This window comes from Muscardinus avellanarius (assembly GCF_963383645.1).
Source record: "Muscardinus avellanarius genome assembly, chromosome: 1".
NCBI classification, from domain to species: Eukaryota; Metazoa; Chordata; class Mammalia; order Rodentia; family Gliridae; genus Muscardinus; species Muscardinus avellanarius.
The window spans coordinates 180,406,590-180,422,623 of record NC_137786.1 but is presented as its reverse complement, the minus strand read 5'-3'; the positions used below and the strand labels follow the sequence as shown (position 1 = coordinate 180,422,623).

Sequence of the window (16,034 nt, the reverse complement as noted above, 5' to 3'; positions counted from 1 at the left end):
AAACTTTTAAGTTTGATGCTATCCCACTTGTTAATTCTTGCTTTAATTTCCTGAGCTTTGGAGGTTTTGTTGAGAAAGTTACTGCCTGTGCCAATATTTTGTAGTGTTGAACCTATTCTTTCCTCTACTAACTTCACAGTCTCAGGTCTAATTTCTAAGTCTTTGATCCATCTTGAGTTGATTCCTGTGCATGGTGAGATATAGGTGTTTAGATTCATCTTTTTACAAATGGTTAGCCAGTTCTCCCAGCACCATTTGTTGAAAAGGCTGTCTTTTCTCCAGCGTATGAGTTTGGCCTCTTTGTCAAAGATTAATTGAAGAACAAAATCATACCATTTGCAAGAAGATGGAAAGTCCTGGAGAGCATTATGTTAAGTGAGACCAGCCAAGCACAGAAGGAGAAGGAACATATGTTTCCTATAATATGCCCAAACTAGGGAAAACAGAGGATACCAGTGGTACTCCAGATAATGGAGGGGAAATACCAGCAAAGCTAGAATGGAAAGATAGAGGAGGAGGAAGGCTGAACTTGATTAACAAGGGTCCACATCTGAATATGTGTAAAATTATGAATATGGCATGGTTACCCTGGACAATCATTGGTGGGAGGGGGGAAGGGAAAACAGGGGCGGGAGGGGGGAGTGGGCATCAAGTATAGTTTAAATATATACCATTTATGCTCAATAAAAATTAAAAAATAAATAAAAAATAAAAACTTCAGTGAAGAACTAATCCCAGTACTTCACAAATTGTCCTCGGAAATTGAAAGAGATGAAGTCTCCCAAATTCCTTCTATGAGGCCAGTATCACATTAATCCCCAAACCAAATGAAGATACCTCAAAAAAGGAAAATTACAGACCAATATCCTTGATGAACATAGATGCAAAAATTCTAAACAAAATATTAGCTATATGCATTCAAAATCATATTAAGAGAATTTTACACCATGACCAAGTTGGTTTCATCCCAGAAAAGCAAGGCTGATTCAATATACACAAATCAATACATGTTCTTCACCACATAAATAGAACTGAGAACAAAACCCACATGATCATATCAATAGATTCTGCCAAATTATTTGACATATTCCAACACCCAATTATGTTGAAAACACTGTAGAAAACTGGAATAGAAGGGATGCATTTCAACATTATTAAGGCAATATACAATAAACCCAAAGTAAACATCATATTGAATGGGGGGAAACTGCAAGAATTCTCTCTAAAATCAGGAACAAGACAAGGACCCTCACTATCATCAGTCCTTTTCAAAATAGTCCTTGAGACTCTTGCCACAGCAATAAGAGAAGGAAATAAAAAAAATTGAATAGGAAGGGAAGAATTAAAACTATCCTTATTTGCATATGACATGATCCTTTATCTAGAAGACCCAACAAACTCAACCAAAAGACTACTGGAGCTGATTAACCAATTCAGCAAAGTAGCAGGAAACAAAATCAATCTAGATAAATCAGTTGCTTTTCTTTATGCCAACAATAAATCCACAATGAAAGAAATAAAACAATCAATTCCATTCATTATAACCTCAAAACCAATAAAATACCTAGGAATAAACCTAACCAAAGATGTAAAAGACCTCTACAATGAAAACTATAAAACATTAAAGAAAGAAATTGAAGAAGGCCTTTGAAGATGTAAAGATCTCCCTTGCTCATGGATAGGCAGAATAAATATCAAAATGGCCATTCTGCCAAAAGTGATCTATAGATTCAATGCAATTCCTATTAAAACACCAACAACATTCTTTATAGACCTAGAAAAAATCAGTCATTAATTTTATATGGAGAAAGAAAAGACCCAGAATAGCCAAAGAAATCCTCAGCAATAAAAACCAGGCAGGAAGCATCACAATCACAGACTTTAAATTATACTATAGAGCAATAGTAGTAAAAACGGCATGGTTTTGCACAACAGGAAGACTAACCTGTGGAACAGAATAAAAGATACAGAAACAAATCTACACACCTATAGTCAATTGATCTTTGACAAAGGGGCCAAACTTGTATGCTGGATAAAAAAACAAACAAACAAAAAAAAAAAAAAACAAAAGACCAGCCTTTTCAACAAATGGTGCCGGGGGAACTGGCTATTCATTTGTATAAAGATGGAACTAAATCCTTACCTCTCACTATGCACAGGAATCAACTTGAGATGGATCAAAGACTTTGAAATTAGACAGAGACTGTAAAGTTATTAGAGGAAGGCATAGGCTCAACACTCCAACATATAGGCACAGGCAGTAACTTTCTCAACAAGACCTCCAAAACGCAGAAAGTTAAAGCAATAATTAACAAGTGGTATAGCATCAAAATTAAAAGTTTCTTCACATCAAAGGAAACCATCAAGAACCTAAAGAGAAAGCCTACAGAATGGGAAAAGATCTTTACTAGCCACCACTCAGAAGGCCAATATTCAGAATATACAAAGAACTCAAAAGACTCTACACTAGCAAAACAAATAACCCAATCAAGAAATGGGCAACTAAACTGAATAGACACTTCACAAAAGAAGATACACAAATGGCCAATAGATACATGAAAAGATGTTCAACATCATTCATTAGCCATCAGGGACATGCAAATCAAGACTACACTGAGATTCCATCTAACCCCAATTAGAATGCCAAGCACAAAGAACTCAAATAACAACAAATGCTGGAGAGGATGTGGGTAAAGAGCAACTCTTTAACACTATTGGTGGGAGTGCAACTAGTTCAGCCACTATGGAGATCAGTGTGGAGATTCCTTAGAAAACTGGGAATGAATCCACCATATGATCTGGCTTTACCCCTTCTGGGTATCTTTCCAAAGAGGTTGAAATCAGATAACTACAGTAATATATGTATAACCATGTTCATAGCAGCACAATTCATAAAAGCCAAAATATGAAACCAATCTAGGTCTCTATCAACAGATGAATGGATTGTAAAATTATGGGAAATACACACAATGGAATTCTACTCAGCTATAAAAAAAAAGAACAAAATCATGTCATTTTCAAGAACATGAAAAGACCTGGAGAACATTATGTTAAGTGAGATCAGCCAAGCACAGAAAGAGAAGGGACTTATGTTTTCTCTAATATGCTCAAACTAGGGAGTATTAGGGATATCAGAGGGACTCTAGACAATGGTGAAGAAACATCATCAAAGCTAGAATGGAAATACAGGAGAGGAAGAAGACTGAGGTTGATTGAGCTACATTTGAATTTGTGTAAAAATATAAATATAGCATGACTAAGCTGGACACTCATTGTTGGGAGGGGGAAGGGGAAGGGGGAAGTTACCAAGTATAGTCTGAATGTATGCCATTTTCAATATGTTACACATAAAAATAAAAAATAAAAAAAATCATGGTGTATACCTTAACTATATAAAATAAAAATATGTGGTATATTCAAGAAAGAAAGAACATTATGGTTCCTGAAGGTAAACAGTGATGAGGAAAAGAATGGAAGGAAGTAAAGCAGAAGACCCTTTAGGAGTCCTTTTTTCTATGACAATATAATAAACTCATGTAGGAGTAAGCATAACATAATTTAGATTACTTTGAGTATCCTGAATATACTTTAGGCTGTGGGGCAAAGCTTAATGAAGACTGTGATAAATTCAAAGGTTACACAAACATCACTTATCCTTTCATTCTTGGGAATACTATTCTTTATGTAGAGGTCAGAGTGACTGATTGATTTTAAAAAAGCATTGTACATGTGTGTGTGCATGTGCATGCATATGCAGGAACATTTATTCTTAAGAAATTTTCTGAATTTGGGTGGTCTTCTAAATATAGAATCATGTCATCTGCAAATAGAGATAATTTTAATTTTTCTTTTTGTATTTAAATTCCTTGATGTTCTTCTCCTGTCTTATAGCTCTAGAAAGAGTACTGAGGACTATACTGAAAAGGAGTTGTGATAGTGGGCATCATTGTCTTATTGCTAAATTTTCATGGAAATTCCCACAGTTTTTTCCCATTCAGTATGGTATTGAGTTTGGGTTTATTTTATATTGCCTTAATGATGTTGAGGTACATTCCTTCTATTCCAATTTTCAGCAGTGTTTTTTTTTTAACATAAATGGGTATTGGATTTTTTTCAAATGTTTTTTCAGCATTTATTGAGATGATCGTGTGAATTTTGTCTTTAGTTCTATTTATGTGGTGAATAATATCTATTGGTTTGGGTGTGTTGAACCAGCCTTTCATTCTTATGATGAAACCAACTTGGTTATGTTGTACAATTTTTTTTCCTTGAAAATTTTTTTATTGGTGCATTATATTCAAACATCATATTGGGATAAAAAACTTGTGTGTACAAACATGTACATGGTGTACAATTTTTTATTGATGTGGTTTTGTATGTGCATGACTGGCATTTTGTTTGGGGAGGCACTGTGGAGTGGGGCCAAGTGCTGTGTGCATGTATGTCACTGTCAACATAATTTACATTATGATGTGAAATTATAATGCGCCAACAAAAGCATATAAAAGAGATAAAAAAATAAATTTTATGAAAGGCCTAAAATTTTCCAGGTGGTTGGGGCAGAAGAATGAACAAAGAGACCCCTGACTATTATCTGCAGGCTGTTAGATTGCACTATTTTCTCTAACAAAATAGTTCTTAAAATTTTTGTCTCCCCCCTTTGGTTCTATTCAAAGGTTTAGCTTCCTACTCATGCCAGTTTTTCCAAAACTCAGTCTCTCCTAATCATACCTTGTATGATGGTTATTGTCTAGAGATCCTCTCTCGCTCTTATTTCCCTCCTCTTTATGTTTCTTTTCCTATATCTTATTTAGCTCAACTGATCTAAATTTAATCAGTTTATATTTACATAGGGCATAATCTTTGTAGCTCTTTGTGGATTTTAATCCCATCTAAGAAATCAAGACTCTTGATTCCACGTGACGTGTTACTTATGTAGGCTTGAGGCTATTAGAAATTTTTTAGAAAGCTTAAAATTGACTTTGAAACAAACTAGAGAATTTTGTACATAATCACGGCTGTAAGCAGCACTGGGTTGACTGTAATCATCGCACTACTTCTACTCTCTCTCATCCCTATTATAAATGGTTCCCTTGCTGAACCATACATACATCCTGCTTCTCCAAACATGCCGGTTGTTAGTTTGCTCTCATGACATGTGCTATACTTAATGATTCATTCTAGGCTTTGTTCCCCAGAATAGCCAAGCTAAGAACAGCATCCTGCCTAACAGAAGAAACCACTTGGGACCCAGGAGGACAAAAACAAAGCAGCTTAAATCTGCCTCAGGCTGAGACCTTCCATCTTATTCTGGAGATTTTCTGGTATTCCTCAGATCTCAAGTGGACTTTTTAGTCTCAACCTCATCGTGACCAGACACATAACTCTTCGCAGGTACTATTGTAGGAAACTGAAAAAGAAAGGAGGGGAAAATAAAACTAGAAAAGCCTTGGATGCAAAATGTCATGTATGAAAAAGATTCTCAAGTCTTTTCAAGCTAATATCACAATCACTAATATTCATAAGACTATGGTTGGCCTTGCCATATAGTGTGTGTGTGTGTGTGTGTGTGTGTGTGTGTGTGTGTGTGTACGTACCAGGGATTTAATTCAGGGCTTTCTACCTCTGAGAGATGTTTACTTTTTTTTTATTTTGAAACAGTCTTTCTAAGTTTCTGAGGGCCTATTCATGTTGCTGAGACTGGCCTCATATCTACTATCCTCCTGTCTCAGCCTCTCAAATAATGGGATTTCTGGCATGGACCACTATGCCTGGCTTCTGAAAATTTTAATGATGAGTAACATTCTTTAGGAAACAATAAGCATTTTTTTAATGTTTATATTTAAATTAATGGTGTCTCTAATTATAGTTAATACTGATATAGTTGATGGCACATCCTTCTGATAGCTCAGAAAATAATCTTGGTATATTGCTTAAAATTCCAATAATATCCCAATGCAACTAGCACACAGATATTTATCTGTAATATTATTGATAGATGACTATTCAATTTGTACTTTGAAATCCTAATATAATGAGCTTCTGGTTTTACAGGGATTATTTCTGTTTAGAAGCAGCTCTTTATATAGGATCCTCTCATCTATTCAACTGAAATGCACATTTTAAATTTTTAACACATCTCATTTCCCTAGAATCTAGCTGTAATGACAGAATATTTTTCCCTCAAACATGTCATAAATCTAAAAATATTGTATTTCAAAGGTAAGCAAGAAAATTTGCTTTTCTATAGTACTAGATCTTTAAAGAATGATTCCAGAAACATGTATACATTATATATTATTGGGATTTAATGTTGGGTAAAATGCTTACTCTTCAATATATGATTCATCTAATGTTTTGACATGAGGAAATGAGGCTCAAAGCTTTAAGAAACTCGAATAAGTCACACAGAATAGTAGCAAGGCAGAGATTGTGTTTTACACGTGTCACTCCAAAGGGTTCCAGTTTTACTACTCCAAGTTACCTTCCAAGAGAACTGCCTACTTCTAAGCTATGGTGCATCTTTTACCAAATGTAACTGAATTATGAAATCCTTATAAGCAAATAATTCAATTTATTGTGTATAAATAAATGTATAATAGTATTTTAGCAGATAAACCACACTATTTTGAGCTCTTGTATATTTAGTTGATTAATTAGCAAAAATTCAATTCATAGTTTACATTGTCTATGTTTTTAATTTTTATATATTTAGAGTGAATTAATTAGCAAAAAACTCAATTCATGGTTTATATTGTATAAGCTTAACTTTGTTATAAATTTTTTAATTTTAATTTTAAATGCTTGGCTTATACTTAAAATAAGAACATGCTTATTTTAAAAAATGTAAAAGCAATGCACTGACATTAAAATAAATTGGAAACACTAAATTAAGATGAAATTAAATATATACAGATAAAAGTAAAAAGACTAATAGTTTATGTTAATAAACAACTAGAGTAATAATAAAGTTATGTTTTATTTTTAAGGTAATTTTGTAGTAATATTTAATATATTTTAATCTTTTATTAAAATTTATCTTTGGGTGTGATAGTTCTTCATAAAACTATGCAAAACTATGAATTTGAAATGTTTTTAAACAAATCTGAGGTTTCAGTCTTAATGGAAAAATTAATTATATCATAGTTTTTAAAAAGTTTGCCCTTCATGGCAGCCAATCCTATAATCCCAGTACTTAGGAGGTTTAGTCACGAAGATTGTAGGTTTGATACCAGCAATTTAGTGAGGCTCTTAATAACCCTGCTTCCAATTAAATAATAAAATAATAAAATAGAATGCCTTTGGGTTCAATCCCAACACCACACACTTCTTTAGTCTTATTGTCATTTTATTACATATTTGTATGATTTCCTCTTCTTTTTTCTTTTCTTTTTTTTGTATTGGGGATTGATCTCAGAGACATTCTACTCCAAGCTATATACTTTCAGCATCCTTCCCCTGTTTTTTTGAAACATGGTCCATTAACTTGCTGAGAGTCTTGCTAAGTGGCTGAGGCTAGCCTAAAATCTGTGATTCTCCTGTCTCAGCCTCTCAAGTACTGGGATTACAGGCAGGCATCAGCATCACCGTGCCTAGCATGGCATCTTTTTAATGTGATTAATTATATCCTTTAATCTATATCCTGCATTTAATGATTTGTAAATGTGTAAATATATTACATGAACTACAATATATAAAAATATAGTAAAGCCTTATCTTTGTTGAAATATTTGTTACCTGTAATCTCAAAACTGTTTCTCATATAAAACCACTAATAAATATACACACAAATCATTAAGGATTATACTAAATTTTCATCTATTTGGAAATTTTTAGATTCCACATCTGTCATCCAAAACATAAATTCTACTTATTTTTCTTAAGTGAAATATCTGCTCTTAGCCAGGCGTGGTGGCGCACGCTTGTAATCCCAGCATTCGAGAGGCTGAGACCAGAGGTTAGCGGTTCGCGGACAGACTCAGCTACTTAGTGAGGCCACTGCAACTCACTGAGACCTGGTTTCAAAATAAAGAATAATAAATAGGCAGGGCTGTAGCTCCGAGGTTGAATGCCCTTGGGTTCCATCACCAGACCTGCAAAAAAAAAAAAAAAAAAAAAGAAAGAAATATCTGCTCTTTTGGCTTGTTCAGACCTCGACTCCTTGTCTGTTATGTTACAGCATTGTCCTGCTATCTAGAAAACAATCCTAGAGGCTTATAAATGTTAAATATTAAATGGAATCAGAGCTTCAGGAGAATCTAAACTGTGAACTTGTATGTTTTTATTGAGAATTTATCACTGAAAATGCTTCTTCCTTCTTACAGAGCTAATTGCTCAGTATTATCCCCATTTTCATTCCCAAGTTGCTGAAGTATTAATTTGATTGTTAATCATATAATATTGTTATTGTCATAAACATTTGCAATGATTAGCATTTTGTAGGCTTGTCAGTGATGCAGTGATTTCAAAATATTCTTGCTCTTTTCTTCCTAGGAATCAGACTTAAGAAGCTCAGGTTAGGGATGTCCTCTTGCAACAACTCCATCCCTCGTCCCATGATATTTATTCTGGCTGGAATCCCTGGCCTGGAATTTTCCCATGTCTGGTTCTCTGTGCCTTTTTTCCTGATATTTGCTATTGCAATCTTGGGCAATGTCGCCATCTTATGTGTCATTCAGGTGGAGAAGAGTCTTCATGAGCCCATGTTTCTGCTCCTGGCCATGCTGTCAGTCGTTGACCTGTGCCTGATCAGTGCCACGGTGCCCCGCATGCTGGGTATCTTCTGGTTGAATGCCAAGGAAATCAGCTTCGATGCCTGCCTCACACAGATGTTTTTCATTCCGTCTTTTTATGTTATAGAGTCTGGGATCCTTCTGGCCATGGCTTTTGACAGATTTGTGGCTATCTGGTACCCTCTGAGATACACAACCATCCTTAGTAACAACATGATTGTGAAGATCGCCCTAGCTCTCCTGGCAAGGGCTGTGGCAGTGCTGACCCCAGCACCCATCCTGGGGAAAAGGCTGGAAAGCTTCCATACCCGTGTCATCCCTTACTCCTACTGTGCCTTCATGGCTGTGGTGATGATAGCCTGTGGAGACATCTCTGACCACATTGTATACGGCCTCATGGTTATTGTGGCATCTGTGGGGTTTGATTTGTTTTTTATCATTCTGTCATATGGACTTATTCTTCATGCTGTCTTTCGAATACCATCTTGGGAAGCGCGGGGTAAAGCTCTCAGCACATGTGGCTCACATCTTTGTGTCATTGGTCTCTTTTATTCTCCTGTTGTCTTTTCAGTGCTGGCCCAGATTTTAGGCTACCGTATGGCTCCCCATCTACAGATCATCATTGACAACCTCTACTTCCTGGTGCCTCCCATGGTCAACCCCTTGATTTATGGGGCACGGACTAAACAAATACGGGAGTGGGTATTGCGAATCCTTCACTGTCAAAGAAACTAACGTTGGTGCTTGTGGCGGACAGTAGACTTAGGGCTGTGGATTTGGAAGTTGTGTTTGATTAAAAATAGAAATAATTTCTTCCAGGCTTGGGGTTTCATGTGGTAAGGAATAACCGACATAAGAGAAGAACTCAGCCCATAACTAGAAAACGTAATCAAGATACAGTTCTTATGAAATTTTCTAACCAGCATTCTCCCAAATATTTATATGTGTAATACAACAGTAGAACATGTTATTATTAACTTCACTGTTTACCTAATCATGTCATGTCACATGAATTAGAAACACAATTTAGGCGTATACTATAAGAGATATGGGTAAATATAATTATGCAAAAATTGTGTTGATATTTTTCTTACATACTTATAGTATAGCTACTTAAGTAAATAAAAATGATATATGATGAGAAATTATCATAATATAAATAAATATACGTAATATTCATTAGTTTATAAGTAAGTAACAAGCTCTATTTCTCCATGTAAAAGTCTTTAAAAGGAAATGAAATCATGGTGAGTAATATTTAATGGATTGGAACTGAGAGGTAGACATTGTACTAATAAAAATATTCAAAGCTATTTTTCTTATAGATTCACTTTTCCTTTTCATCTATGTGATTTCATATATCTTAAAAAATTAAATACCCAAATTTATGTCTTTTTTTTTTGTGGGTGTGGGGATGGAAACCAGGGCATTCGGCCTTCGAGCTACACCCCCTGCCCTATTTTTTATTCTTTATTTTGAAACCGGGTCTCACTGAGTTGCAGAGGGCCTCACTAAGTAGCTGAGGCTGTCTGCGAACTGCAATCCTCCGATCTCGGCCCCCCAAATGCTGGGATTACAAGGGTGCTCCACCATGCCCAGCTTCCAAATGTATCTCTTAAACCATGAGTTAAGTCTGGACTCCAGAAAGGAAATTACAATAGCTTAAAAACTGTTTTTCTAAAGGACTTCAAACTTAATGCCCTCCAAATTAAATTATTTTGTATTTTTATCTTTTGTGGTAAACACTTAGAGATCAGCCCCCTTAACAGATACATATGTTGAATAATATTGTGCCTGTGATAAACAATGTTGTACTGAAAAAAATCTAAATCTTAATCTTCTTGCCAATTATATGAACCTTCTATGTTCCACTTTTTTACATTTTACTTGAGTGAAATTCAATTAACAACTTTAAGATTAATAGCTGTATTGATCTTTATCAAAATACCTCTATGTGACTGTTCCCTGAATGGTAAATTAAGATATTAATATTTTAGAAAATAAATTTGACACTTAAATATTTTTCTTTTTTCTTTTTTCTTTTGTGGTACTGGGAATGGAACCCAGGGGCATTCTACCTTTGAGCTACACCCCTAGCTGTGTTTTTTATTCTTTATTTTGAAACAGGGTCTTACTGAGTTGCAAAGGGTCTCACTAAGTGACTGAGGTTGTCCGTGAACCACAATCCTCCTGACTCAGCCTCTCAAATCTGGAATTGCAAGCATATGCCACCACCCCTGGCTAATATTTATCTTACTAATGTTTGCTGTTTCAAGTTTTAAAACTATGTTATAGAAAGAGCACAAAAAAGTTAGTATATCCACAGAATGTTGTTTGTCATAGCCAACCTACATAATTAAAGGCAATACGTTTTTAATTTTACATACAATTTGGTTCCATTAGTTAATTTATCATGATCCTAAAAAAGTCTAAAATTTAAAAAGAAATTTTGCAGCATCCATGTTTAAACTGGATTGTAAAAAGATAAAGTGAAAATAATTTGATCAGTTAGGAGTCTATTTTCATTAATCCTGATGACAAATAATAAAGATTTGTCAGTGAGCATACAAAAGGTGAAGACTCAACAATGAGGAAATACACAATTGGAAGAGCAGGCATGATGGGGTTCTCAGAGTCCAGTTCACAGCTGTATTTGCATGGACACTGCACAGGTGAAAGTAAGAGAACTAGGATGTCGTTGGCCCGCGTTCTCACAGTGATAATGCATTTTTGTGTGTGTGAATTTTAGTTAGTAGTTAAGAAGCACCTTCACTTATTTCTAATTTGATGGCTACACATATTCAGAAGTAGTCAGAACCAGGTTAGCAATCACATAATAATTCACACAGCTTCTTACCTGAAAATGTCTCATTTAGGGAATGTGTACTGAACTCCTAGAGTGACCCATCAAAGCATATGACACCCATGCTTTGTACCCCGTATATCTGGTGGGGATAGACTATCTGGGAAGCTGCATAAAATAAACTAACATAGATATGGAGCCAATCCTTTCCCATTCTGGAATGTGCTATAAGCTGTCAGAGATGATGTAGTCTGAGAACGCAGGAAACGGAGACTACATTGGTAGAGTATTCGTATTATTTTTCAGTATAGATCTGAAATGTATTGGGAACAGTTTTAAGTTATGAAAAAATTATCCAAAGAAAATAATAAGTACAATTAGGTATGGATGTAAATGCAAGTTTATGTTGTTTAAGGTCGGAAACCACTGTCTCCGGAGAAAAAAGTATAATATAAAGAGTGGTGTATTTGGAAAATACTGTACAAATGAACACAAATCACAATTATTTAGACCATAAAATTATATGGCCATTCTTAGGACTTTTAATATATTTGAGAAAGAGAATGAAATAAAGCTATTATTAACCACTATTTAAAGGTAAAGCTGGGAAGCCACAGAGCCTTCTTTGATGAATATAATTAACTTTCATCTACCATGTATGGTGATAAGAAAAAACTCAGGAGCGGTGAGGCTCAAAAGATAGTGACGTTCTTCAAGCTTGTAAGTCTCCCATGTCAAGTTCAGGTCACATTTGAGAAAGAATAGATGTTGAGACTTAAGAGTGGTGATCTGGTTTGCTACCTCTGAAAAGATTTTAAATTCAGGTTAAAAACAAAATGACACTAATAATGGGGGAAATTAATTAAAAGCTAAACAGAGTATTGATATCAGATCAATCCTCTACAACATAAGACTTAATATCTTTGTGATAACCTTGGGATATGGAACTCATGAGGTATTTAGGTTTTGGAAGCCTAGAAAATATGATCACCCACAATGAGTGAAATATATGATGTTCAAAGAACTGGACCTGGTAGACCTGCATGCCAACAAAACATTAGCAAACTATGGCCCATGAAGGAACTAGAAGATATTTTTTTTTATGGGGGTTAATGTTTATTGAGTGAAGAGTTTCAATTTGAGATGCTGAAAAAATACTAGTGATAGTGCTGATACTTACTCAACAGTGTAAATATACCATTTAATTGCACACTTAAAAACAGTTAAAATGATACTTCTCTTATATATATTTTACCACAATACAAAAGTGAATTTCTTATCATTGTGACTTGAGACTCACATTTCTGATTTATATAAGGTTTTCTTTTTTTAATTAATTAATTTTTTAAATTGGTGCCTTGTAGTCATATATCAATCACATTGGAGTACAAGACTTGAGAGGATATACAAGCACACATCATCCAGTTAGCCCTCATCCAGCCCCCATCCCATTCCCTCCCACTCCCTCGATCCCATGCTTCTTTGGTTATTAACTTTGATACATTTGTTTATGTACCTCCTGCCTTTTAAAGAGGCTCCGTCCTCCACTATTCCATACCCTCTGATTGATCACATTAGTTGCTTCACTATAGGGCCCTTTCTATATCTCAACCTCTTCCTGTTGCTCCTTTCCTCCTAGTTATTGCTGATTAGGGGAAGCATCTGATTTATATTTTCTGCGATATTTCTCTGTGCATGCTGCGTTGCAAGTACAGATCCCACTCTTGACAGCCCCAGTAGTGGCCTGGCTACTCAGTGGACTGATCCAGACCTCGCTGGCTCAAGCAAAGGCCTTGCCTCATGGGAGGCCCCGGTTCTGGTCTCACTGGCCCCCACACCGGCCTAACCCCTCAGCTGGCTTCGATCCCAGCCTCGGAGGCCGCAATGGTGGCCTTGCCTCACGGCAGACTCCGATGTTGGCCATTGGCCCCGGCACCAGCCTAACCCCTCGGCAGGCTCTTATCCTGGCTTCGGAGGCCCCAGTACTGGCCTTGCCTCAGGGCAGGCTCCGATGCCGGCCTCGCTGGCCCCAGTACCGGCCTAACCCCTCGGCAGGCTCTTATCCTGGCCTCGGAGGCCCCAGTACCGGCTTTGCCTCACGGCAGGCTCCGATGCTGGCATCGCTGGCCCCAGCACTGGCCTAACCCGTTGGCAGGCTCCGATCCCGGCATCAGAGGCCCCAGCACTGGCCATGCCTCAAGGCAGGCTCCGATCCTGGTCTCGCTGGCCCCAGCATCGGTCTAACCCCTTAGCAGGCTCCAATCCCGGCCTCGGAGGCCTCAGTAGTGGCCTTGCCTCACGGCAAGCTCCGATGTCGGCCACTGGCCCCGGCACCCACCTAACCCCTCAGCAGGCTCCGATCACTGTCTCTGGGGTTATTATTTCAAAGGTTCCAGGTGTAATGTATCAGATCTCTGCCTCCCCTGAGTACTGGCCACTGCCATTACCACTGCCTCCACCATTTCAAATCCTTCCCAGGCTCTTTTCCACTCTGAATGTTGTCCAGTGTTCCTAAGCATGCGTGAAGGAAGCATTCGACATTTGCTGTAATTTCTCTAAAAAAATAAGGTTGGTAGGATCCGGTTTCTGCTTCTCCTGAATACAAGTCTCCACCGCCATCGCGGAGAACTCTTTCAACACCACCTTTCTCCTTGGTCTCCGCTAAACTCTCTCCTTACAGGTGATGTCCAAGATTCTTAACAATATAGAGAAACAGCAGTCCTCCTTCACAGAGAATTTTTCCATAAGTTCCATTGCATTTAGATAAGTTTTGTCTGCATCTCCAGTGTCCTGGCATCCACAACGGCTTTTTTAACTCCTCTTCGATATTTTTCTTTTTCTTTTTCTTTTCCTTTTTTTTTTTAATAAGAGAAGACAATATATGTGGTTTGAGGAGGTAGTGGCATCTGGCACTCACTCAATAGCACTGTAACCCAGTCGGTTTCTCCATGGGTCTAGAGTGCTCAGCACTAATCCGCCTGGGGCCCAGGGTCCCGCGACCTGGGCCCCAGCTGGCGTGCCCCGCCTGACCCCTGCCCGGGTCCCAGGAACTGGGCCCGGTTTCTCCAGGGGTCTGGCGTGCTACACGCAGTTCGGCCCGAGGCCCCGAGTCCTGAGACCTAGGCCCCGGCTAGAAGATATTTTATTAAATGAAGCCTGAAGGAATAAATTAAGGAGGAGTTCCCAGAATCTTTTTTTTTTTTTTTTGAGAATGTTGAGAATGGGGATTAAACCCAGAGACATTCTACCTCTGAGCTACATCTCCAGCCCTTCCCCCTTTTGATTTTGCAACAATTTCTCCCTAAGTTACTGAGGCCTCATTAAGTTGCCAAGACTGGCCAAGAACCTGTGATCCTTCTGTCTCAGCCTTCAAAGTACTGGGATTACAGGTGTATGGTCACCACAGTGCCAGCTGTTCCAGAGCAATTGAGATATCTAGTAGTAGCTGGCTTTTGTGGTTTAGATTGAAATTAAAAGGTGCTATAATAAAGCTAAGGTACATTTGAACAAGAATTTGTATAGGACTACACAAAGTACAAAAATAATAGGGGTAAAGTCTTATACTTGATGATATGAAAAGAGGTGGTGAGATTTTTGTGGTGAGTAAAGAACCTGATGATGAACAAAGATGGAAATGATTCAAAGAATATTCCTAGGGGTCAGATAAATGTCAGTCAACAAAAATGTTTCTCAATTTATACCTCTACACAAAGCCAAAGTTAGCTTATCAAGCAGAAGTCTGAGGGCAGATACCTTAATAGAAAGGTCACAGTTCTTTGTTCAGTTTACACCTGGAGAAAGTTTCCAGATTCAAGGACAAAAGAAAATTCATGTCCCTAACATACAGAAAGCTGAGACAGCATTCCAAGTATATTTAGGAATACTTCTTTCAGTCCTGTTACAAAGGAACCATATCTTTTAGGAATCACAGCTGGGTAAAGCTCTAAGCTCTGTGGTTCCATATTAAGAGGAATTTCTATTCCTCACCCACTGCACACCTGTCAATATATCACTTAAATAAAGCTTGTGTGCACTCCCGCAAGGTCAAATATTTTTACTTGATTAGTCTCTAAATCCATGAAACATGTAAATATCACATTCTAGGAAAATAATCTGTAGCTATTTGTCCATTAAGCTACTATGATGTAAAATTTTAATATAATTTCTCTGTTATCATCACAAATAAAAAAGTTATATCCAAAAATAGATTACTAAATTAAGTTTTCAAAGTGGCAACATTGGGGCTTCAGTCGTTTTAGGTATTCACATTTCTAGAAGGAATAAAATGGAAACATTCTAAATATTTAGAATTATTTACATAGCAAACGGCTGGATTGTGGAGGAGACCCTTTAGGTTTGTGTGTAGAATTGAGTGATAGCTAGTGGTCTCCTTTCCATATGAAAACATAAAATACTGTTTTCTCTCCTTTCCTGATTTTGAGCTCTCTGGATATAGCATAATTGACCTGACTCTCACACCACTTGGGCTACACATTACA

General features: G+C 37.0%; 1 protein-coding gene across 1 annotated transcript; it reads left to right on the top strand.

The window, feature by feature from the left end:
* Positions 1 to 8,522: 8,522 nt before the first annotated feature.
* On the top strand, positions 8,523 to 9,467 carry LOC308267627 (olfactory receptor 52B2-like; the record flags this gene model as incomplete). The annotated part of the gene is made up of 1 exon (XM_080702465.1): positions 8,523 to 9,467. The coding sequence occupies one exon, from the start codon at positions 8,523 to 8,525 to the stop codon at positions 9,465 to 9,467; it is 945 nt and encodes a 314-aa protein (XP_080558591.1).
* Positions 9,468 to 16,034: the final 6,567 nt, after the last annotated feature.